At 38.9% G+C, this 26,101-nt stretch overlaps 1 protein-coding gene across 2 annotated transcripts in view; it reads left to right on the top strand.

Moving 5' to 3' along the window:
• Positions 1 to 11,357: 11,357 nt before the first annotated feature.
• Positions 11,358 to 26,101, top strand: part of ZDHHC15 (zinc finger DHHC-type palmitoyltransferase 15) — a 102,032-nt gene continuing 87,288 nt past the window's right edge. The window contains exon 1 of one of the 2 annotated variants that reach the window (XM_070365945.1): positions 11,358 to 11,828. In XM_070365945.1, coding sequence (XP_070222046.1) covers positions 11,693 to 11,828 — 136 coding nt within the window. In that variant the 5' untranslated portion in view covers positions 11,358 to 11,692. The remainder of the gene's footprint in view (positions 11,829 to 26,101) is intronic. The other variant, XM_070365947.1, reaches the window with a different exon arrangement.

The following is a 26,101-nucleotide window of genomic DNA, read 5'->3' on the forward strand; positions in this document are numbered from 1 at the left end:
CACTCTATTTAACCCCCCAGAACGTATGCAATTCTTTTATATTGTTAGATTAATCATGCTTCCATTTACTTGTCTGGTTATTGATTGTGAAAACTGATAAACATATTTTATTACTGTGATTATGTAACTATTTCTCACTTAATACCATAGCATCATGATGGGTCAACAGAAAAATAATAGAATTCTGTACTGCCAAAACATTTAAGAGAAAAACCTATAATCATTTTTATTTTTTTTTTTGTATATGAGCTCATTTTATTTTTTACACCTCCTCCTCTTTTATTTTTTTTAAATTTAATTTAACTTTATTTTTTAACTTTACAATATTGTATTGGTTTTGCCATATATCAAAATGAATCCGCCACAGGTACACATGTGTTCCCCACCCTGAACCCTCCTCCCACCTCCCTCCCCTACCATCCCTCTGGGTCATCCCAGTGCACCAGCCCCAAGCATCCAGTATCGTGCATCGAACCTAGACTGGCGACTCGTTTCATATATGATATTATACATGTTTCAATGCCATTCTCCCAAATCATCCCACCCTCTCCCTCTCCCACAGAGTCCAAAAGACTGTTCTATACATCAGTGTCTCTTTTGCTGTCTCGTATACAGGGTTATTGTTACTATCTTTCTAAATTCCATATATATGCATTAGTATACTATATTGGTGTTTTTCTTTCTGGCTTACTTCACTCTGTATAGTAGGCTCCAGTTTCATCCACCTCATTAGAACTGACTCAAATGCATTCTTTTTAATGGCTGAGTAATGCTCCATTGTATATATGTACCACAGCTTTCTTATCCATTCATCTGCTGATGGACATCTAGGTTGCTTCCATGTCCTGGCTATTATAAACAGTGCTGCAATGAACATTGGGGTACACGTGTCTCTTTCAATTCTGGTTTCCTCAGTGTGTATGCCCAGCAGTGGGATTGACAAATGGGACCTAATTAAACTTAAAAGCTCTGCACAACAAAGGAAACTATAAGCAAGGTGAAAAGACAGCTTTCAGAATGGGAGAAAATAATAGCAAATGAAACAACTGACAAACAGCTAATCTCAAAAATATACAAGCAACTCCTGCAGCTCAATTCCAGAAAAATAAATGACCCAATCAAAAAATGGGCCAAAGAACTAAATAGACATTTCTCCAAAGAAGACATACAGATGGCTAACAAACACATGAAAAGATGCTCAACATCACTCATTATCAGAGAAATGCAAATCAAAACCACTATGAGGTACCATTTCACGCCAGTCAGAATGGCTGCAATCCAAAAGTCTACAAGCAATAAATGCTGGAGAGGGTGTAGAGAAAAGGGAACCCTCTTACATTGTTGGTGGGAATGCAAACTAGTACAGCCACTATGGATAACAGTGTGGAGATTCCTTAAAAAACTGGGAATAGAACTGCCTTATGATCCAGTAATCATTTTTTATATCCAGATGCATATCAGAATTATCATTGAATATTTTGAAAAATATAAACACCTACGTATTGCTTTTTTTCCTCCAAAGCTCCAGATGTATTTATAATGAACAGTGATGTATAAAAACAACTGGACTATATGATGATCATTTATTTATATCTAGTTTATTTCACATTTACTGTTTCATATTCAGTTCTCCCATTTCATTTAATGTTTTCCAAGTTCTCTCTTTTTCTTCTGATATTCTTTCTCAAACTTTGATCAAGTGTCAGTCAGTTCAGTTCAGTCTCTCAGTTGTGTCCGACTCTGTGGCCCCACAGACTGCAGCAGGTCAGGCCTCCCTGTCCATCACCAACTCCTGGAGTCCACCCAAACTCATGTCCATTGAGTCGGTGATGCCATCCAACCATCTCACCCTCTGTCGTCCCCTTCTCCTCCTGCCCTCAATCTTTCCCAGCATCAGGGTCTTTTCAAATGAGTGAGCTCTTTGCATCAGGTGGCCAAAGTATTAGAATTTCAGCTTCAACATCAGTCCTTCCAATGAACACCCAGGACTGATCTCCTTTAGGATGGACTGGTTGAATCTCCTTGCAGTCCAAGGGACTCTCAAGAGTCTTCTCCAACACCACAGTTCAAAAGCATCAATTCTTCGGTGCTCAGCTTTCTTTATAGTCCAACTCTCACATCCATACATGACTACTGGAAAAACTATAGCCTTGACTAGACGGACCTCTGCTGGCAAAGTAATGTCTCTGTTTTTTAATGTGCTGTCTAGGTTGGTCATAACTTTCCTTCCAAAGTGTAAGCATCTTTTAATTTCATGGCTGCAATCACCATCCACAGTGATTTTGGAGCCCAGAAAAATAAAGTCTGACACTGTTTCCACTGTTTCCCCATCTATTTGCCATGAAGTGATGGGACTGGAGGCCATGATCTTTGTTTTCTGAATGTTGAGCTTTAAGCCAACTTTTTCACTCTCCTCTTTCACTTTCATCAAGAGGCTCTTTAGTTCGTCTTCACTTTCTGCCATAAGGGTGGTGTCATCTGCATATCTGAGGTTATTGATATTTCTCCCAGCAATCTTGATTCCAGTTTGTGCTTCCTCCAGCCCAGCATTTCTCATGATGTACTCTGCATATAAGTTAAATACGCAGGGTGACAATATACAGTCTTGACGTACTCCTTTTCCTATTTGGAACCAGTCTGTTGTTCCATGTCCAGTTCTAACTTGCAGTGCTTCCTGATCTTCATATAGGTTTCTCAAGAGGCAGGTCAGGTGGTCTGGTATTCCCACCTCTTTCAGAAGTTTCCACAGTGAAAACTTTTGTATATGTATATACAGTATGTATAAAATAACATACATTTTAGAAAACTTATGACTTCTTGCCCAGCTAAAAAGTATGACATTTTGAATCCATTTGTTTGACTTAGTATGAATAGAATGCTAGATTTCTAATTTATATTCACTCAAAATTTTGATATAGTTCCATGTATTTTGGCATCTAGTATTACTGTTGTGAGTCTAGAAAGTTTATTAAATTAGTGCTTTAAAAAATTTTGAATGAGACTTAAAAACTTCTAATCCAATTCTGAGACTTAAAAACCTCTAATCCAATTCTAATCCTATAAATACTATGCTTTAAAAAAAACAGGAAATTAACATGTGATACAATATTATTAAAAATGACAGAATGATTTCAGTTGGTTTCCAAGGCAAGCCACACAACATCACAGTAATCCAAGTCTATGCCGCAACCAATGATGCCAAAGAAGCTAAACATGACTGCTTCTTTGAAGACCTATAAGACGTTCTAGAACTAACACCAAAAACGTGTTTTTTATCAAAGAAGATTGGGATGCAAAGGTAGGAAGTCAAGAGATATTTGAAGTAACAAGTTTGGCCTTGGAGAAAAAAATGAAGCAGAGTAAAAGCTAACAGTTTTGTCAAGAGAACACACTGGTCATAGCAAACACCCTCTTCCAACAACCCAAGAGACAACTCTACATATGGATATCACCAGATTGTCAATACCAAAATCAGATTGATTATATTCTTTGCAGCCGCATATGGAGAAGCTCTACACAGTCAGCAAAAACAAGATATGGAGCTGACTGTGGCTCACATCATGAGCTCCTTATTTCAAAATTCTGACTTAAATGGAAGAAAGAAGGGAAAACAACTAAGTATGACCTAAATCAAATCCCTTATGATTATACAGTGGAGGTGATGAATGTTAAAAGATGCAAGGGATAGATCTGGTAGACAGAGAGCATGGAGAACTATGGGCGAAAGTTCATAACATTGTATAGGAGGCAGTGAACAAAATCATCCCAAAGAAAAAGAAATGCAAGAAGGCAATGTAGTTTTCTGAGGAGATTTTACAAACAGCTGAGGAAAGAAGAGAAGTGAAAAGCAAGGGAGAAAGGGAAAGATATATCCAACTGAATGCAGAGTTCCAGAGAATAGCAAGGAGAGATAAGAAGGCCTTGTTAAATGAACAATGCAAATAAACAGAGGAAAATAAAAAATGGGAAAGACAAGAGATCTCTTCAAGAAAACTGGAGATATCAAGGGAACATGTCATGCAAAGATGGGCATGATAAAGTACAAAAATAGTAAGGACCTAACAAAAGCAGAAAAGGTTAAGAAGAGGTGGCAAGAATACACAGAAGAACTACACAAAAAGGTCTTAATGACCTGAACAACCATGATGGTGTGATCACTCACCTAGAGCCAGACATCCTGGAGTGTGAAGTCAAGTGGGCCTTAGGAAGCATTACTATGAACAAAGCTAGTGAAAGTGATAGAATGCCAGCTGAGCTATTACAAATCCTAAAAGATGCTGCTGCTAAAGTGCTGCACTCAGTATGTCAGAAAATTTGGGAAACTCAGCACTGGTCACAGGACTGGAAAAGGTCAGTTTTCATTCCAATCTCAAAGAAGGGCAATGCCAAAGAATGTTCAAACTACTATTAAATTGCACTCATTTCACATGCTATTTATAGTAAGGTTATGCTCTAAATTCTTCAAGCTAGGCTTCAGACAGTATATGAGGCTGTATACTGTCACCCTGTTTATTTAACTTATATGCAGAGTATATCATGTAAAATGCCAGACTGGATGAAGCACAAGCAGGAATCAAAATTTCTAGAAGAAAAATCAACAACCTCAGATATGCAGATGATACCACTCTAATGGCACAAAGTGAAGAGGAATGAAAGAGCCTCTTGATGAAGGCAAAGAGGAAAGTGAAAAGGCTGATTTGAAACTCAACCTTCAAAAAACTAAGATCATGGCATCTGGTCCCATCAATTCATGGCAAACAGAATGAGAGAAAAGTAGAAGTGACAGATTTTATTTTCTTAGGCTCCAAAATCACTGCAGATGGTGACTGCAGTCCTGAAATTAAATGACACTTGCTCCTTGGAAGGAAAGCAATGACAAACCTAGACAGCATACTAAAAACCAGAGATATCACTTTACTGACAAAAGTCCGTATAGTCAAATCTATGGTTTTTCCAGTAGTCGTGTTCAGATGTGACAGTTGAACTATAAGGAAAGTTGAGCATTGAAGAATTGATGCTTTCAAATTGTGGTGCTGGAGAAGACTCTTGAGAGTCCCTTGGACTGCAAGGAGATCATACCAGTCATTCCTAAAGGAAATCAACCCCAAATATTCATTGGAAGGACTGATGCTGAAGCTGAAGCTCCAATACTTTGGCCACATGATGGGAAGAACCAACTCACTGGAAAAGACCCTGATGCTGGGGAAGATTGAAGGCAGGAGGATAAGGGGATGACAGAGAATGAGATGGTTGGATGGCATCACCGACTCAATGGACATGAATTTGAAAACTCTGGGGGATGGTGAAGAACAGAGAAGCCTAGCATGCTGCAGTCCATGGGGTTGCAAAGAATTGGACATGACTTAGCAGCTGAACAACAACAGTGTTATTAACTAAAATAGAGGTTTCATTCAAATTTCACAACATTTTATGATAGTGTCCACTATTTGTTTTCATACCTTATTCAAGACTCCACATTGTATTTAATTTAATTGCACTGAGCAGCTTTGGCTACATGCAAGAAATTCTGGTAAATTCTCTTTTCATTTTTCTTCTGTTACAAATATCTTCTAATGTTCTTTGTTGTGGCTTCTTTGATAAACCCATCATTTAAAAGTGGACATTTAATTTCCACATACATAGGATTTTTAAAGTAAAAAGAAAAGTCACAGCCCAAACCAGTGTTTTAAAGAAAAGAAATAGAGACTGGAAAGACAATAGAAAATATCAAGGAAACTAAGTGTTGTGTTTTTGAAATGACAAAGAAAATTGAAAACTTTTGCTATGCTGACTACGAAAGAAAGACAAATAAAATTTTAAATAGAAGACATTTCAACTGATTTGTTGTTGTTCAGTCACTAAGTTGTGTCTGACTCTTTGCAATACCAAGAAATAAAAAGTTCATAAAAGACTTTAATAAACAATGAAATGCCAACAAATTGAATTATCTAGAAAAATAGATAAATTCCTAGAAATATATAACCTACTCAGACTAAACCATGAAGAAATAGACAATCTGACCTGACCAATAATGAGTTAGAATTTTGAATCAGTAATCAAAAATCTCCCAAAAATAAAAGTCCAGGGCCAGGTGGTTTCACTGGTGAATTCCAACAGACATTTTAAAAAGAATTATTTCTACTCCTTCTCAAACTCTTTCAAAAAATTGAACAGAAGGAAACACCTCCAAACCATTTTACAAAACCAACATTACCCTGAAACCAAAGCCAAACAAGGACACTTAAATAAGGAAAACAATAGGACTACATCCCTGATGAACAAAAGTCCTTAACAGATTACTAGCAAACCAAATTCAATAGCACATGAAAAGGATCTTATACCATGATCAAATGAAATTTATCCCTGGGATGCAAGAATGGTTCAACATATGCAATTAATAAATGTGACACATCGTATTAACAGAATGAAGAATAAAAATCATATGGCCATCTCAATAGAAACAGAAAAAGTATTTGACAAAATTCACCATACTTTCATTATTAAAAACTCAACAAATTAGGTATAGAAAAATGTCCCTCAACTTAATAAAGGTCATTATATATGACAAGCCCACACCTAACATCATACTCAATGGTGAAAATCTGAAAGCATTTTCTTTAAGATAAGAAACAAGACAATCATGCCCACTCTCACCACTTCTACTCAACATAGACTGAAGTCCTATCTAGACAGAGTAAAATAAATAAAGAATAAATGAATAAATAAAAGCATCCAAGCCAGAAAGTAAGGAAGTAAAATTGTCTGTTGGCAGATGACGAGTTGATCTTATATTTAGAAAACCCTAAAGACTCCACCAAAAACCTGCAAGATCTAATAAATGATTTTGGTGAAACTTCAGGATGCAAACTTATAAAAAATCAGTTCTATCTTTATATTCTTACAGCAAACTACCTGAAAGAGAAACTAAGAAAACAATTCCTTTCACAGCAGCCTGAAAAAAAAAACCTAGGAATTAATTTAACTGAAGAGATGAAAAAAAGTTTGCATACAAAACTTTAGGACATTGGTGAAAGAAACTAAAGAAGATACAATTAAATAGAAAGATATCCTATGGTCATGGATTAGAAAAATTAATATTGTTAAAATGTGCATACTACCCAATGTGATCGACAGAGTCAACGCAATCTCTGTCAAAATGAGTGATATTTTTCATAAAAATAGAAAAAACTATTGCAAAATATATGCTGGTGGTGGTGGTTTAGTCACATCCAACTCTTAGCAACCCCATGGGCTGTAGCTGCCAGGCTCCTCTGTTCATGCGATTTCCCAGGCAAGAATACTGGAGGGGATTGCCATTTCCTTCTCCAGGGGATCTTGCTGGCCCAGGGATTGAACCTGAGTCTCCTGATTGGTAGGCAGATTTTTAACCACTGAGTCACCTGGGAATCCCTGCAAAATGTATATGGAACCACAAAGGATTGAATAGCCAAAGCAATCCTGAGCAAGAAGAACAAAGCTGGAGGCATCATGTTTCTTGATTTTAAACTCTATTAAAAACTATTGCAGTCAAAACAGTGTGGTACTGGCATAAGAAGAGATATATAGTCCAATGGAACTGATGAGAGTCTAGAAATAAAGCCACATATAAGCCGTCTATTAATTTTTAACAAGAGTGAATATACAATGGGGAAATGATAGTCTCTTTAATCAATAGTTCTGGAAAATTTGGACATCTACATGCAAAAGAAACTGAACAATTATCTTACATCATACACAAAAATCAATTCAAAATGCATTGAAGACTTAAACCCAAAACTGTAGAACTCCTAGAAGAAAACAGAGGGAAAACACTCCTTGACATTAGTCTTTGCAATTATTTTCTGGATATGACACCAAAAGCAAATACAACAAAAGCAAAAACAAATGTGTGGAATTATATCAGACTAAAAAGCTTTTGCACAGCACACAATCCACAAAATTAAACAGCAGCCCACAGAATGGGGAAAATATTTGCAAATCAAATTTCTGATAAGAAGTTCTCCATAATATATAAGGAACTTATACAGTTAAATAGCATAAAATAAACAATTTGATTTGAAAATGGACAAAGTACTACCTAAATAGTCATTTTTCTGAGGATGACATACAGATGCCAAAAGGTATGTGAAAGGTGCTCAATATAACTAATTATTGGGGAAATGCAAGTCCAAACCACAACGACATATCACCTGTTAAATGATTATCATCAAAGAGACAAGAGGTAACAACTGTTTGTGCACTGTTGGTGGAACTGTAAACTGGCTCAGCCACTACGGAGAACCCTATGGAGGTTACTCAAAAAATTAAACATAGAACAACCACATGTTCCAGCAATCCCACTTCTGGGTATATATCCACAGGAAATGAAAAAGGTTACTGAGAAAACATATATTTTCCCATGTTTATTTCAGCATTATTCACAATTGCTGCTGCTAAGTCACTTCAGTCGTGTCCGACTCTGTGCGACCCCATAGACGGCAGCCCACTAGGCTCCCCCGTCCCTGAGATTCTCCAGGCAAGAACACTGGAGTGGGTTGCCATTTCCTACTCCAATACATGAAAGTGAAAAAATAAAGTGAAGTCGCTCAGTCACGTCCGACTCCTAGCGACCCCATGGACTGCAGCCCACCTGGCCGCTCCGTCCATGGGATTTTCCAGGCAAGAGTACTGGAGTGGGTTGCCATTGCCTTCTCCGTCAAAATTGCTAGTATACATATAAAATACTATTGAGTCATGAGAAAAAAGGAAATTCTGCCATTTTCAAAAATATGGATGCACTTTGAGGACATTATGCTAAATGAGATGTCATAAAGAGAAAGACATATACTGTATATTTCTTACATGTGAAATTAAAAAAAAACATATTGTTACCAGGAGCTGTGGGGATTGGGGTGGGAAAATGAGGCAGAAGTTGTTTAAATGTACATATTTGCATTATGTGGTGTGGTACAGATGTTAGCTAAGGGTACAATAGCAATAGTACTGCCAATCAACATGATGTACACCTTAAATTACACAATGTTTATTGTACGTCAAATATACTCAATAAAAAATAATTGTCAAAAATGGTAACTGTGTGAGGTGATGGATGTGTTAATTAGCTTGATTATGGCAATCATTTCACAATGTATATGTATATCAAATCTTCATATATATATATGTGTGTGTGTGTGTGTGTGTGTGTGCAGTCAACATATGTGATCTTAGCTCCCCAACCAGGATCAAACCTGTAGTGGAAGCAGCATGTCTTAACCACTGGACCACCAGGGAAGTTCCTATACTTTTATCTGTCAGTTTTATCTCAAAAAGATGGAAAAATATTTGAAAATCTACGTCAGAACCTTAGGGCACAAGTCTTATCAGGCTATTAAAAAATAAATATTTTAATTGAAATGAGCTGCATTTCATTACATCATTTATTTAGTAGTATTAACTATGAATGTAACAATCTGAAAAGAAACAACAAAGTTCTTATCAGTTCAGGAAATTTGCTGCACATGTAACTATGAATAAGAACAGAGAGCAACATGAGTCTTAGCAAAATTATAAATTTCTTCATGTCACAGATCTTCATAAATCTTTGAACCTGCCTGGGTGCTCAGTTGTGTCTAACTCTTTTCGAGCTCATGGACTGCAGTCCACCAGGTTCCTCTGTTCATGGGATTTTTCAGGCAAGAAAACTGGATTGGGTTGCCATTTCTTCCTCTAGGGGATCTTCCCAACCCAGGGATGGAACCCAGGTCTCCTACGTCTCCTGCATTGGCAGGTAGGTTCTATACCATTGAATTACTTGGGAATCTTTGAACAGCAGGTATTTATCAAATTTATCATATCTATAAATGTACAAAAGCTTGCTATACTTCTATTATTGTACTTATGTCATTGAACACCTATTGCTGTGATGAGAACATGAGCTTCTTGGAGACAGGCCCCCTTTTGTCATTCTTTTTATCACCCCACTCCAGTACTCTTGCCTGGAAAATCCCATGGATGGAGGAGCCTGGTGGGCTGCAGTCCATGGGGTCGTGAAGAGTCGGACATGACTGAGCGACTTGACTTTCACTTTTCACTTTCATGCATTGGAGAAGGAAATGGCAACCCACTCCAGTGCTCTTGCCTGGAGAATCCAAGGGACGGGGGGAGCCTGGTGGGCTGCCATCTATGGGGTCGCACAGAGTCGGACAGGACTGAAGTGACTTAGCAGTAGCAGCAACCTAACACAAAGCAACCACTCTGCAAACACTTGTTGAAATAGTTGCCTTCTAATTGATGTGTATTTCCAGGCTGTTCCCCTCTACAAAATTCTGCCGGTTGTTTTACAAAAATACACTTTTGATAATGTCATTTTCATTGTCCCAAAACTTTTAATGATTATTCAATTCATTGCCCCCAAACCTTTAATGGTTGTTCATAATCTGCTTTACAGGATTATGTCCACATACCCTGGCAGGGTGTACTCTACTCACGACTTGTATTCCCAGTCTCATTCCTGACCTCTCCTCTTCACATACTCTCTCCTCAAGCTGTGCTGACTGTTTCTTGAACACGTTTGTATTTTCATTCCTCTCCAGTGTCCAGTGTCTAGTGTTAATCGCTCAGTCCTGTTCAACTCTTTGTGACCCCATGGACTGTGGCCTCCCAGGCTCCTCTGTCCATGGAATTCTCCAGGCAAGAATACTTGATTAGGTTGCCATTTTCTTCTCCAGGTGATCTTCCCGACCCAGGGATCGAACACGTGTCTCCCCCACTGCAGGCAGAGGCTTTAAGATCTGAGCTACCAGGGAAGCCCGGGACTCTCTGCCTTTACAAATGCTGTTTCCTCTGTCTGAAAAGTCCTTCCCCTCCCTTTTGTTAGGCAAACTCTTATTTATTACTGAAGCCCAGCTTAAATATCACTACCTTGTAGTTTTCTCTCACCTCTCACAGAATTGACATCTCTCCCATTTTTTTTTCTGTACCAATATGTTTATTTATTCTTAAAATAAATGGACTAAGTTGACTCGGGGGGAAGGGAACTAGAGAAAGAAGGAGGGAGCTTCCTGTTAATGGACTTACCCAAGCAGCAACTGCGGCGCTACGTGTTAAGCATATTGTTCAAGCAGCAGTGGGAGTATGGGGCTGGATGATCTTTAAGTCATTAGATGCTACCGTTCGTATATTTCACACTGCGTGTCTTTGTGCTCGAGTGTGTCAGACAATAGTGTGTGTGTGTGTGCGTGTGCGTGTGCGTGTGTGTGGCGTTGGGAGGGAGGGGACAAAGAAACAGAAAGAGATCAGAGCGGAGATGAGATGAGGGGAACGCAGTGCAGTAAGAGCAGATGGGCGGACCTCAATTTCTTCTGCTTAAGAGTTTTGCAGAGGTCCAGCCCTGCATCAAGTGCTGTGGCAAGGGGTGGGAGAGGGGGAAAGAGGAGGGACTGCACTCTCCACTCCCTCTGAGCGTGCCCAGCCTCGCCAGCCTGACGGATCATCTTCCGCTCCAACACCGCCTGTTCCTCCTCGCCGTGACTCATGCCTATTGTGTGTGGTGCACTCTGGCCTGCAGCCCCACAGGTGGTATCGACTAGGGGAGATTGTTCCCGCCAGGCTAGGCAGTGGAGCGCCGCACAGCGCGTCTTCCCGCCTCTCAGCCGCTGCCCAGCAATTCCGACCCAGCGCCAGCAGGCCTGCTCGGTCGATCTTCGAGCCTAAGATGCGGCGGGGCTGGAAGATGGCTCTGTCCGGGGGGCTACGGTGCTGCCGCCGTGTACTTTCCTGGGTGCCAGTGCTCGTTATCGTCCTCGTCGTGCTCTGGTCCTACTATGCCTACGTCTTTGAACTCTGCCTGGGTAAGTCGAGCTGGCACCTAAGGTGGGGAAATTATGCTTCAGCATAACCGTCTGCCCTACCCTTCACACTGGTGTCCCCTGTGTTCTTAGCCCTCACACTGCGGTTTTCCTTAAGCTCCCTGGAGATCTCTTGATCTCCAACCTATGGCTTCCCATAGTATTTCTTGCACCCTCCCACGAGTGTCCCACCATGTCGCTATCGTCTCCTAGCCAGGGTTTCTTACATTACTTCCTGGCCATACCCACAAGAATTTCCTCCCCACCCCCCCACTGGGGTCCCCTTTTCTCAAACAGGACAACCACTTGTGCCTTGTGCTCTGGTTCTAGGGGCTGTCATCCTACCGAGTTGAGTAAACAACGTACCCTGTATACTTAAACTGGCCACTTACACTATGAGTCCCTCCAATTCACCCAACTAAGAGCCCCATATTTTCCAGTTTCTTCCTATTAGGAACCCCCAAATATTTCCTGTACTCCCTTACTAGCTCTCCCTTATCTAACACTGGGATTCCTCCTTTTCCAGTGATCCTCTCAAGCCAGCTGAAGTGCATTTTCTGCCACTTGGGACCCCACAGTACACCTTGTTCTATCCCACTGTAGTCTCCCCTTTTAACAAAGTAATGTGCCTTCCATTCCTCTTTCCCTGTGGGACTAAACTAAAAGTTCGATTAGTTTCCCTTCCATTCCCCATTTTCTGATCTTCTCTAATGGAATGGGAATCCTACAATACATCCCATCCTTTCTGCTCATACAAGAAGCCCTGATTTTGTCACACTGGAGCTCCCCTTAGTCTCCTGCCTGCCTGCTTTGAGGTACATTCACTCCTTCCCATTCATGGCCCCACATTATTTTCTGACACCTCATACTAGTCACCCTGCTTTTTATCACACTATGGTACTGCTTTGTCCACTCTCTTCTCACACTAGGGTATCCTGTTTACCCTCCTACAAGGGTTTCCCTGGTGGCTCAGACAGTAAAGAATATGCCTGCAATGCAGGAGGGTAGGGTTCGATCCCTGGGTGGGAAAGATCCCCTGGAGAAGGGAATAGCTACCCACTCCAATATATTTGCCTGGAGGATCCCATGTACAGAGAAGCCTGGTGGGCTACAGTCCATGGGGTTGCAAAAAGTCAGACACAACTGAGCGACTAACATTTTCAATTTCAAGGGTTCCCACAATATCCCCTATACACCTTCCAAAGGCCATTAGCTTTCTATATGATGACCTCCTCTTGCTATCTTTTCTGAAGTATACCCCCCACCTCCTGCAGTCTTCTTCCACTGTTAGCCCCACATTTTGCCATCCTCTTCCTCTGGGGTTTCTTATTATTTTCACTTACTTTCTTCTAGGATTACACTTGTCCCTTGTCTTCTCAAACTAGGGAAACACCATACTTTCCTTCAGGGGTTTCTAATATTTCCTCTCCTAACAATGGGGGGCTCATTTCTTGTCCCCTCTCATTAGACCATACTTTTATAAATCTAGGGTCTCCTGTTACACCCAGTCCTATAACACCAGGGAACATTTCATCCCCTCCAGTCTATAAAACAGTTCCCACAGTATATCTCACGCTCTCAAACTCAGAATTCCACAGTATTTACAGATGCAAATCCCAAGACTCTATCCCACTTGGATTAACCCCAGTCCCCTATAGTGTTATCAATTCACAATGGAGTCTTCATAGTATATCCTCGCAAAAGAACCTCTGCTTTTCTCATGGTGAGATTTCTCTTTGCCTCTCACATTGAAGAATCCCCATCTCTTCTCAAAGGAAGTTCCACTAATCTTGTCACTTCAGTATAGAATCCCACTTCTAACATTCTTAAAATTGTGTCCTATAATGTTCCCTATTCATTCAATGTGAGGTCCCAGTATATTTCCGTTCCCTCACATTAGGACTCCTATTTGTCTCTTTGGACATCCCCTCACTTTCAAATCCTTCCAAGACTCCTATATTTCTTTATATCAGATTCTTCTCCTCTTAAAAATTATGGTTGAGGTCCTGCTTTTTCTAACCCTAGGACCTGACTCCACTTATAATTTCTGTTTCTTACATATTTGACAAAGCAATAGTCTACTCCAGGTAGACTGGGATTAACTAGGGAGACAGAAGATAGCTATATTTTCTAATATAGAAGTTTCTTATAGATTCTGTGCATCAGAGTTTGAATTTTCCTGGTCCATTTCTTAGATTTACTAAGGAAAATACAGAAAGGTTATTACAAATTCAATTAGTTGCCTTCATAAATACAAATTTAGGCTGTATTTCTTTTTTTAATCACATTCTGATATGCAGGTGTATTAAATGGGCTGTACAATGACTGGGAAGTTTTTCTATTCCCAGAGCTCACCACTTTCTTCTTTTGAATGATTGATTGAAGGGTTAAAAGTTCAGCTCTGTTATTGTTGCTCCTAGGATCAATGCCATATTGTAAATATATCAGACATATTTTGGAGTTTTTCAGTACTGACCTACATGAGCTTTGCCAAGCAATTATTTTAAAAATTAATAATGGCTAACACTTACATAGTGCTTGATCTGTGCCAGGCAATGTTCTAAGTACTGTAGATATATGAACATTTTAATATATTAACTTATTTAATACTAACACTAACCATACAAAGCAGATATCATTACTATCCCCATTGTGCAGATGTGCAAAATGATGTAAAGACCAAATTAATAATTAGCTTTCTACAAGTTCTTATTAAGTTATATAATAGTAAAAGCTGAAAAGAAGCTTATTTATTTTGTTTATTTAACATATTTGCAGGGCATTTACTATATTCTAGGCACTGTTTGCAATGGCACCCCACTCCAGTACTCTTGCCTGGAAAATCCCATGGGTGGAGGAGCCTGGTAGGCTGCAGTCCATGGGGTCGCTAAGAGTTGGACACGACTAAGCGACTTCACTTTCACTTTTCACTTTCATGTATTGGAGAAGGAAATGGCAACTCACTCCCGTGTTCTTGCCTGGAGAATCCCAGGGATGGGGGAGCCTGGTGGGCTGCTGTCTATGGGGTCACACAGAATCGGACACGACTGAAGTGACTTAGCAGCAGCAGCAGGCACTGTTTTAAGTGACTACACACACACAAACATACACAGACACACAAACTTAATCCTTATAACAACCTTATGAGGCAAGCATTATCATTATATCCGTTTTGAAGATAAGAAAACTGAGGCACAGACACATTGTGAAACTTGTCTAAAGTCATGGACCTAGTAAATGTCCAAGCTTGGATGGCAACCCAGGCAGTATAGCTCCTCAGTCCATGCTTTAACCTCCACAGTATCTTACTTAACTCCATCTACTTTCAACCAATACAGAGGTCTAAACTTGTGACTCACAGGCCATATGTAGCCTACAGATGTGTTTCATTTGGCCTGCACAGTATTTTCTTAACATTTTGCATCAGATACCATTATTTAAAAACTAGAAAGGTAAGATAGCTTTTATTTCCAATTCTGGCTCCACCAATCCATCCTGTCATTCCCCCCCCCCTTTAATAAGTCTTTTATTTTTTAATTTAATTTTTAATTGGAGGAAAATTGCTTTACAATGTTGTGATGGTTTCTGCTGTACAAAAATGCAAATCAGCCATAATTATACATATATCATCTCCCTCTTGAGTCTCCCTTCCTTACCCCATCCTACCCCTCTAGATCAGTACAGAGCACCAGGCTGGGCTCCCTGTGTTATGTAGAAACTTCCCACTAGCTATCTGTTTTACACATTATAGTGTATGTATACCAGTGCTACTTTCTCTGTTCTTCCCACTTTCCTTCCCCCACTGTGTTCACAAGTTCTTTCTCTATGTCTGCGTCTCCATTCCTTCCCTGCAAGTAGGTTCATCAATACCATTTTTCTAGGTTCCATATATATGCTTGAATATATGATACTTATTTTTCTGTTTCAGACTTACACTCTGTATAACAGGCTCTAGATTCATCCACCTTACTAGGACTGACTCAAATTCATTCTTATTTATGGCTGAGTAATATTCCACATCCTCACCAAAACTTATTTTCCTTTTTAAATTATAGCCATCAGAGTGGCTATGAAGTAGTATCTTATGTGATTTTGGTTTGCATATCCCTGATGACTAATGAAATAGATTATCTTTTCATGTATTTGTTGGCCATCTGTATATCTTCTTTAAAGAAATATCTATTTAAGTCCTTTGCACATTTTTAACTGGGTTATTTATCTTTTTGTTTTTGAATTATAAGATTTCCTTATGTATTTTGAATATTCAACCCTTATCAGAAAATGATTTGCAGATACTTTCTCCCATTCAGTGTGTTATCTTTTCACTTTCTTGATAGTATAATTTGATATCTGCTCAGTTGCTCAGTCGTATCTGACTCTGCGACCTCATGGACTGTAGCCCACCAGGTTCCTCTGTCCATGGCATTGTCCCAGCAAGAAACCTGGAGTGGGTTGCCATTTCCTCCTCCAGGGGATCTTCCTGACCCAGGGATCAAACCCACGTCTCCAGCGTCTCCTACATTGGCAGGTGGATTCTTTACCACTGAGCTACCTGGGAAGCCTGTCATTTGATACATAAAATCTTTAATTTTGATAAAGTTCAACTTACCTATATTTTTACTTGTTGCCTGCTTTTTGGTATCATATCTAAGCACCCATTGATAAATGCAAGGCCATAAAGATTTACCAATGTATTTTCTTCTAAAAGATTTTTATAGTTTTTACTTTTTATTAAATATGATTAGATCTTTGGCCAATTTTGAGTTAATTTTTGTACATGGAGTGAGGGAGGAATCCAGATTCATTCTTTTTCATGTGGCTATGAAGATGTCCCAGCATCATTTATAGAAGAGACTATTCTTACACCATTGAATAGCCTTGACATGATTGTCAAAAACCAGTTGATCATAGAGGTATGGATTTATTTCTGTACTCTTAATTCTGTCCCACTGATTTGTTTGTCGATTCCTCTGTCAGTACCACATTTGCTTTGATGACTGCATCTTTGTTTTAAATTTTGATGTCAAGAGTGTGAGTCCTCCAAATTTCTTTTTTTGGGCATTTTATTTTTTTAAATTTATTTATTTTAATTGGAGGCTAATTACTTTACAGTATTGTGGTGGTTTTGTCATACAATGACATGAATCAGCCATGAGTGTACATGTGTTCCCCATCCTGAACCCTCCTCCTACCTTCATCCCCATCACATCCCTCTGGGTCATCCCAGTGCACCAGCCCTGAGCACCCTGTCTCATGCATCAAACCTGGACTGTTTCATGATATGATATGTTTCACATATGATAATATACATGTTTCAGTGCTATTTTCTCAAATCATCCCACCCTCACCTTCTCTCACAGAGTCCAAAAGACTGTTCTATATACCTGTGTCCCTTTTGCTGGGTCGCATATAGGGTTATCATTACCATCTTTCTAAATTCCATGTATCAGTTCAGTTCAGTCACTCAGTCGTGTCTGACTCTTTGCGACCCCATGAATCACAGCATGCCAGGCCTCCCTGTCCATTACCAACTCCCAGAGTTCACTCAAATTCATGTCCATCGAGTCGGTGATGCCATCCAGCCATCTCATCCTCTGTCGTCTCCTTCTCCTCTGGCCCCCAGTCCTTCCCAGCATCAGGGTCTTTTCCAATGAGTCAATTCTTCCAATGAGGTGGCCAAAGTATTGGAGTTTCAGCATCAGCATCAGTCCTTCCAACGAACACCCGGGACTGATCTCCTTTAGGATGGACTGGTTGGATCTCCTTGCAGTCCTAGGGACTCTCAAGAGTCTTCTCCAACACCACAATTCAAAAGCATCAATTCTTTGGCACTCAGCTTTCTTCACAGTCCAACTCTCATATCCATACATGACCACTGGAAAAATCATAGCCTTGACTAGATGGACCTTTGTTGGCAAAGTAATATCTCTGCTTTTCAATATGCTATCTAGGTTGGTCATAACTTTCCTTCCAAGGAGTAGGCATCTTTTGATTTCATGGCTGCAATCACCATCTGCAGTGATTTTGGAGCCCCCCAAAATAAAGTCTGACACTGTTTCCACTGTTTCCCCATCTATTTCCCATGAAGTGATGGGACCGGAGGCCATGATCTTAGTTTTCTGAATGTTGAGCTGTAAGCCAACTTTTTTACTCTCCTCTTTCATTTTCATCGAGAGGCTTTTTAGTTCCTCTTCACTTTCTGCCATAAGGGTGGTGTCATCTGCATATCTGAGGTTATTGATGTTTCTCCCGGCAATCTTGATTCCAGCTGGTGCTTCTTCCAGCCCAGTGTTTCTTATGATGTACTCCACATAGAAGTTAAAGAAGCAGGGTGACAATATACAGCCTTGATGTACTCCTTTTCCTATTTTGAACCAGTCTGTTGTTCCATGTCCAGTTCTAACTGTTGCTTCCTGTCCTGCATATAGGTTTCTCAAGAGGCAGGTCAGGTGGTCTGGTATTCCCATCTCTTTCAGAAATTTCCACAGGTTCTTGTGATCCACACAGTCAAAGGCTTTGGCATAGTCAATAAAACAGAAATAGATGTTTTTCTGGAACTCTCTTGCTTTTTCCATGATCCAGCAGATATTGGCAATTTGATCTCTGGTTCCTTTGCTGTTTTTCTTTCTGGCTTACTTCACTCTGTATAGTAGGCTCCAGTTTCATCCACCTCATTAGAACTGATTCAAATGTATTCTTTTTAATGGCTGAGTAATATTTCACTGTGTATATGTACCACAGCTTTCTTATCCATTCATCTGCTGATAGACATCTAGGTTGCTTCCATGTCCTGGATATTATAAACAGTGCTCGATGAAGATTGGGGTACATGTGTCTCTTTCAATTCTGGTTTCCTCAGTGTGTATGCCCAGCAGTGGGATTGCTGGGTCATATGGCAGTTCTATTTTAATTCTTTTACACATAGGTGACCGATTTTCCCAAAACCACTAATTGAAGAGACTGTTCTCCATTGTATATTTTTGCCTCCTTTGTCAAAGATAAGGTGCCCATAGGTGTGTGAATTTATTTTCAGGCTTTCTATCTTATTCCATTGGTCTATATTTCTTTTTTCTGCCAGTATCATACTGTCTTTTTTTATTTTAAATTTATTTTTTTAATCGAAGGATAATTGTTGTACAGAATTGTGTTGGTTTTTGCCAAACATCAACATGAATCAGCCATAGTTCAAGACCCCTCCGTCTTGAACTTGCCTCATATCTCCCTCCCCATCCCACCCCTAGGCTGTTGCAGAGCCCTGGTTTGAGTTTCCTGAGTCATACAGCAAATTCCCATTTGCTATCTATTTTACATATGTTAATGTAAGTTTCCATGTTACTCTCTCCATACATCCTACCCTCTCCTTCCACCCCAACTCCCACCATGCCCATAAGTCTGTTGTCTATGTTGGGTTCTCCATTGATGCCCTGCAAATAATTTCATCAGTATTTTCTTTCTAGATTCCGTATATATGCATTACTATATGACATTTGTTTTTCTCTATCTGACATACTTCACTCTGTGTAATAGGCTCTAGGTTCATCCACCTCAAGAACTGACTCAAATACTTTCCTTCTTATGGCTGAGTAATATTCCATTGTATATAAGTACCTGAACTTCTTTTCCATTCATCTGTTGATGGACTTCTAGGTTGCTTCCATGTTCCAGCTATTGTAAATAGTGCTGCAAAGGTACATGTGTCTTTTCCCATTTTGATTTCCTCAGGGTATATGCCTAGTAGTGGGACTGCTGGGTCTTATGGTGGTTTTATTCCTAGTTTTTTTTTTAAGGAGTCTCCATACTGTCTTCCATAGTGGCTGTATCAATTTACATTCCCACCAACAGTGCAAGAGGGTTCCCTTTTCTCCACATCCTTTCCAACATTTATTGATTGTAGACTTTTTGATGATGGTCATTCTGAACAATGTGAGGTGATACCTCATTGTATTTTTCATTTGCATTTCTCTAATAATTAACAATGTTGAGTATCTTTTCATGTGTTTGTTAGTCACCTGTACTTCTTCTTTGCAGAAATGTCTATTTAGGTCTTTTCTCCACTTTGATTCGGTGGTTTGTTTTCCTTATATTGACTTGTATAGCTGCTTGTGTATTTTGGAAATTAATGCTTTGTCAGTTGTTTCATTTCCTATTATTTTCTCTGATTGTGAAGGTTGTCTTTTCATGTTTATAGTTTCTTTTCCTGTGCAAAAGCTTTTAAGTTTAATTAGGTCTTACTTGTTTATTTTTATTTTTATTTCTGTTACTCTAGGGGGTGAATCATAGAGGATCTTGCTGTGGTTTATGTCTTATTTTGTTCTGTCTATGTTTTCCTCTAGAGTTTTATAGTTTCTGGTCTTACATTTAGGTCTTTAATCCATTTTGAGTTTATCATTGTGTGCAGTGTTAGGAAGTCTTCTAATTTCATTCTTTTACATGTAGCTGTCCAGTTTTGCCAGCACCACTTATTAAAGAGACTCTTTTTGCCCCATTGTATATTCTAACCTCCTTTGACAAAAATAAGGTACCCATAAGTACATGGGTTTATCTCTGGTTTCTCTATCTTGTTCCATTGGTCTATATTTCTGTTTTTTGTATTTGTACCATACTATCTTGATGACTGTAGATTTGTAGTATAGTCTGAAGTCAGGAAGGGTGATTCCTCCATTTCCATTCTTCTTTCTCAAGATTGCTTTCACTATTCAAATTTTTTTGTGTTTCCATGCAAATTTTGAAATTATTTATTTTAGATATGTGAAGAACACCATTGGTAGTTTGATAGGAAATGCATTGAATCTATAGATTGCTTTGAATAGTATAATCATTTTCATAATATTGATTCTTCCAATCAAAGAACATGCTATATCTCTCTATATGTTGGTGTTGTCCTTAATCTCTTTCATCAATATCTTATAGTTTTGTGCATACAGGTCTTTTGTCTATTTCGGTAAAATTATTCCTAAGTATTTTCTTGTTTTTGTTGCAATGGTGAATGGGATTGTTTCTTTAATTTCTCTTTCTGATTTTTCTTTTTTAGTGTATATGAATGCAAAGGATTTCTGTGTATTAATTTTATATCCTGTGACTTTACTATATTCATTGATTAGCACTAGTAATCTTCTGGTGACATCTTTAGGGGTTTCTATGTAAAGAATCATGTAATCTTCAAATAGAGTTTTATTTCTTCTTTTGCAATATGGATTCCTTTTATTTCCTTTTCTGATTGTTGTGGCTAGGACTTCCAAAACTATGGTCAATAATAGTGGTGAGAGTGGGCTCCCTTATTTTGTTCCTGATTTTTAGAGGAAATGCTTTCTTTTTTTCACCATCGTGAATAATGTTTACTGTGGGTTTATTGTATATGGCCTTTATTATGTTGAGCTATGTTCCTTCTATGCTTACTTTCTGGAGAGTTTTTTTTTTTTTATGTCAGAGAGTGTTTGCCTATGTTCTCCTCTAGGAGTTTTATAGTTTCTGGTCTTACGTTTAGATCTTTACAAGGGTGCCCACTTTCACCATCACTATTCAACACAGTTTTGGAAGTTCTGGCAACATGTTATTTTAGAAATTAATTTTGTTTCATGTTCCACATTGGATTGAGTTGGAATATTTACATGTTTACCTTATCATTTTCGACTGTAAAATTTTAACATCACAACAGTTGTTATATCCACATATGATTATTTACAGCTTATTATGTTCCACACAATCATTTAAGTGCTTTACACATGTTAACTCATATAATGTTTATCACATCATAATAATACAAATTTTATTTTATAGATGAGGAAACTAAGGCACAGAAAGATTAAGCAACTCATGATTATATGGCTAGTAAATAGCAGAGTTGGGGAGTCAAACCTCACAGGCTAGATTGTCTGTGTTCATCATCACTAAGCTATATTGCTTCTTAACCTTGAAATGCAATTTAGCTCATTCAGCCAACCTTCCATAGTTATTCACTGATAGCTTACATGTTATTGACAAAGTATTAAATATTTTAGATGGAAAGATAAATATTGCAGTTTAGTCTTCAGGAAACTTTTATTCCTGATGGGCTAGTAGAAAAGTTAAAAATTAATGAAATGTCTATTATAATGATTATGGAAAATGCTTGATAAATAGAAGTGGCAGGGTCTAAGTTAACTCATTTTTTTTTTTTATCATAAATGGGTGTTGAATTTTGTCAAAAGCTTCCTCTGCATCTATTGAGTTGATCATATCTTTCAATTTGTTAATATGGTATATCACATTGATTATTTGTGTATAATAAAGAATGTTTGCACCACTGGGATAAAGCCCATTTGATCATGATGTATGATCTTTTTAATGTGTTACTAGATTGTATTTGCTAAGATTTTGTTGAGGATTTTTACGTCTGTATTCATCAGTGATTGTTTTTGCTCAGTCATGTCTGACTCGTTGTGACCCCATGGACTGCAGCATGCCAGGCATCCCTGTCCTTCAGCGTCTCCCAGGGCTTGCTCAAACTCATGTCCATTGAGATGGTGATGCCATCCAACCATCACATCCTCTGTTGTCCCCTTCTCCTCCTGCCTTCAATCTCTCCCAGCATCTGGGTCTTTTCCAAGAGTCAGATCTTTGCATCAGGTGGCCAGGTCCTGGAGCTTCAGCTTCAGCATCAGTCCTTGCAATGAATATTCAGGACTGATTTCCTTTAGGATTGACTGGTTTGATCTTGTAGTCCAAGGGACTCTCAAGAGTCTTCTCTAACACCACAGTTCAAAAGCATCAGTTCTTCAGCACTCAGCCTTCTTTATGGTCCAAATCTCAGATCCATACATGACTAATGAAAAAACCATATCTTTGAATATGTGGACCTTTGTTGACCAAGTAATGTCTCTTTTTATATATGCTATCTATGTTTGTCATAGCTTTTCCGTGGAGCAAGCGTCTTTTAATTTCATGGCTGCTGTCAACATATGCACTGATTTTGGAACCCAAGAAAACAAAGTCTATAACTGTTTCCATTGTTTCCCCTCTATTTTCCATGAAGTAATGGGATCGGATGCCATGATCTTCATTTTTTGCATGTTGAGTTTTAAGCAAGCTTTTTTACTCTCCTCTTTCACTTTCATCAAGAGGCTCTTTAGTTCTTCTTCACTTTCTGCCATAAAGGCAGTGTCCTCCTTATATCTGAGGTTATTGATATTTCTCCTAGCAATCTTGATTCCAACTTGTGCTTCATCCAGCCTGGCATTTCACATGATGTACTCTGCATATAAGTTAAATAAGCAGGGTGACAATATACAGCCTTGATGTACTCATTTTCAAATTTGGAACTAATCCTTTGTTCTATGTTCGGTTCTGTTGCTTCTTGACTTGCATACAGGTTTTTCAGGTAGGTAAGATGCTCTGGTATTCCCATCTCTTTAAGAATTTTCCACAGTTTATTTTGATCTGCATGGTCAGAGTCTTTAGCGTTGTCAATGAAGCAGAAGTAGATGTTTTTCTGGAATTCTCTTGCTTTTTCTGTGATCCAACGAATATTGGCAATATGATCTCTGGTTCCTCTGCCTTTTCTAAATCCAGCTTGAACATCTGGAAGTTCTTGGTTCCCATACTATTGAAGCCTAACTTTGAGAATTTTGAGCATTACTTTGCTAGCGTGTGAAATGAGTGCAACTGTGTGGTAGTTTGAACATTCTTTGGCATTGCTTTTCTTTGAGATTGGAACGAAACTGACCTTTTCCAGTTCTGGCCCACTGCTGAATTTTCCAATTTTGTTAGTATATTGACTGCAGCACTTTAACAGCATCATCTTTTAGAATTTGAAATAGCTCAGCTGGAATTCTGTCACCTCCACTAGCTTTCATCATAGTGATACTTCCTAAAGCCTACTTGACTTCGCACACTAGGATGTCTGGCTGTTGGTAAGTGATCACATCATCATTTTTATATGGGTCATTAACATCTTTTTTGTATGGTTCTTTTTATTCTTTGAGGTTCCCTTGTGGGTCAGCCAGTAAAGAATCTGCCTGCAATGCTGGAGACCTGGGTTCGATCCCTGGGTTGGGAAAATACCCTGGAGAAGGGAAAGGCTACCCACTAGAGTTTCTGGCCTGGAGAATTCCATGGACTGTCTAGTCCATGGGATCACAAAGAGTTCGACATGACTGAGCAACTTTCACTTTTTTCTTTGTATTCTTGCCACGTCTTCTTAATATCTTCTGCTTCTGTTAGGTCCATACCATTTGTGTCCTTTATTGTGCCCATCTTTGCATGAAATGTTCCCTTGGTATCTCTAATTTTCTTCAAGTGATCTCTAGTCTTTCCCATTCTATTGTTTTCCTCTATTTCTTTGCATTTTTTACTTAGGAAGGCCTTCTCATCTCTCCCTGCTGTTCTTTGGAACTCTCCATTCAGATGGGTATATCTTTCCTTATCTCCTTTGCCTTTCACTTCTTTTCTCAGCTATTTGTAAGGCCTCCTCAGACAACCATTTTGCCTTTTTGCATTTCTTTTTCTTGGAAATGGTTCTGATCACTGTCTCCTGTACAGTGTTTTGAACCTCCATCCATATTTCTTCAGAAACTGTCTATCAGTTCTAGTCCCTTGAATCTAGCTGTCCCTTTATTGTATGTGTGTGTGTTAGTCACTTATTCGTGTCCTAGTCTTTGCAACGCTATGGACTGTAGCCCTCTAGCCTCCTCTGTCCATGGGATTCTCCAGGCAATAATACTGGAGTGGGTTGCCATTTCCTTCTCCAGGTGATCTTCCTGATCCAGGGATCAAACCTGGATCTCTTGAATTTCAGGCAGATTCTTTACCATCTGAGCTATAGGGAAGTTCCCTTTACTGTATATCATAAGGAATTTGATTTAGGTGATACCTGAATGGCCTAGTGGTTTTCCCTAGTTTTTTCAATTCAAGTCTGAATTTTGCAATAAGAAGTTCATGATCTGAGCCACAGTCAGCTCTCAATCTTGTTTTTGCTGACTGTATCGAACTACTCCATCTCGGGCTGCAAAGAATATAATCAGTCTGATTTTGGTATTGACCATCTGATGATGCCCATGTGTAGAGTCTTCTCTTGTGTTGTTGGAAGAGGGTGTTTGCTATGACCAGTGCATTCTTTTGGCAAAACGCTATTAGCCTTTTCCTTCCTTCATTTTGTACTCAAAGGCCAAAGCTGCCTGTTACTCCAGTTATCTCTTGACTTTGTACTTTTGCATTCCAGTCCCCTATGATGAAAATGACAGTCTTTTTGGGTGTTAATTCTAGAAGGTCTTGTAGGTCTTCATATAACCATTTAACTTCAGCTTCTTTGGCATTAGTGGTTGGGGCATAGACTTGGATTACTGTGATATTGAATGGTTTGCCTTGGAAACTAACTAAGATCATTCTGTTGTTTTTGATATTGCACCCAAGTTATGCATTTTGGACTCCTGTTTACTATGAGAGCTACTCCATTTCTTCTAAAGCATTCTTTCCCCAAAGTAGTAGGTATAATGGTCATGAATTAAATTTGCTCATTCCAGTCCATTTTAGTTCACTGATTCCTAAAATGTCGATGTTCACTCTTGCCATCTCCTGTTTGACCACTTCCAACTTACTTTGATTCATGGACCTAACATTCCAGATTCCTATGCAGTATTGTTCTTACAGCATCAGACGTTACTTTCACCACCAGACACATCCACACCTGGACATTGTTACCACTTTGGCTCAGCCTCTTCATTCCTTCTGAAGCTATTTCTTCACTCTTCTCTAGTAGCATATTGGGTACCTACTGACCTGGGAGTTCATCTTTCAGTGTCATACTTTTTTGCATTTTCATACTGTTCATAGAGTTCTAAAGGGAAAAACACTGAAGTGGTTTGTCATAAAGATGTTAAGGTGGTGGAGTAGAAGGACATGTGTTCAGCTTCTCCTGTGAAAACTCCAAAATTGAAACTAGCTGGTGAACAACCATCGATAGAAGAATGTTGGATCCCAGCTAAAAAGGATACCCTGCATCCAAGGGCAAAGGAGAAGCCACATCATCTATGATATTGACATGTAATTTTCTTTTTTGTGGTATCTTTGTCTGGTTTTTGTATCAGGGTAATGGTGGCCTCATATAATGAATTTGGGTGTTTTTCTTCCTCTGTAGTTTGCTGGAAGAATTTGAGTAAAGTAGATGTTAGCTTTCCTATAAGCTTTTGGTAGAATTCACCTGTGAAGCCATTTGGCACTGGGTTTTTATTTGTTCAGAGATGTTTTATTACAGTTTCACTTCTGTGTTTGTGATTGGTCTGGTTATATTTTCTGTTTCTTCC

Source organism: Bos mutus, chromosome X (assembly GCF_027580195.1).
Source record: "Bos mutus isolate GX-2022 chromosome X, NWIPB_WYAK_1.1, whole genome shotgun sequence".
NCBI lineage: Eukaryota > Metazoa > Chordata > Mammalia > Artiodactyla > Bovidae > Bos > Bos mutus.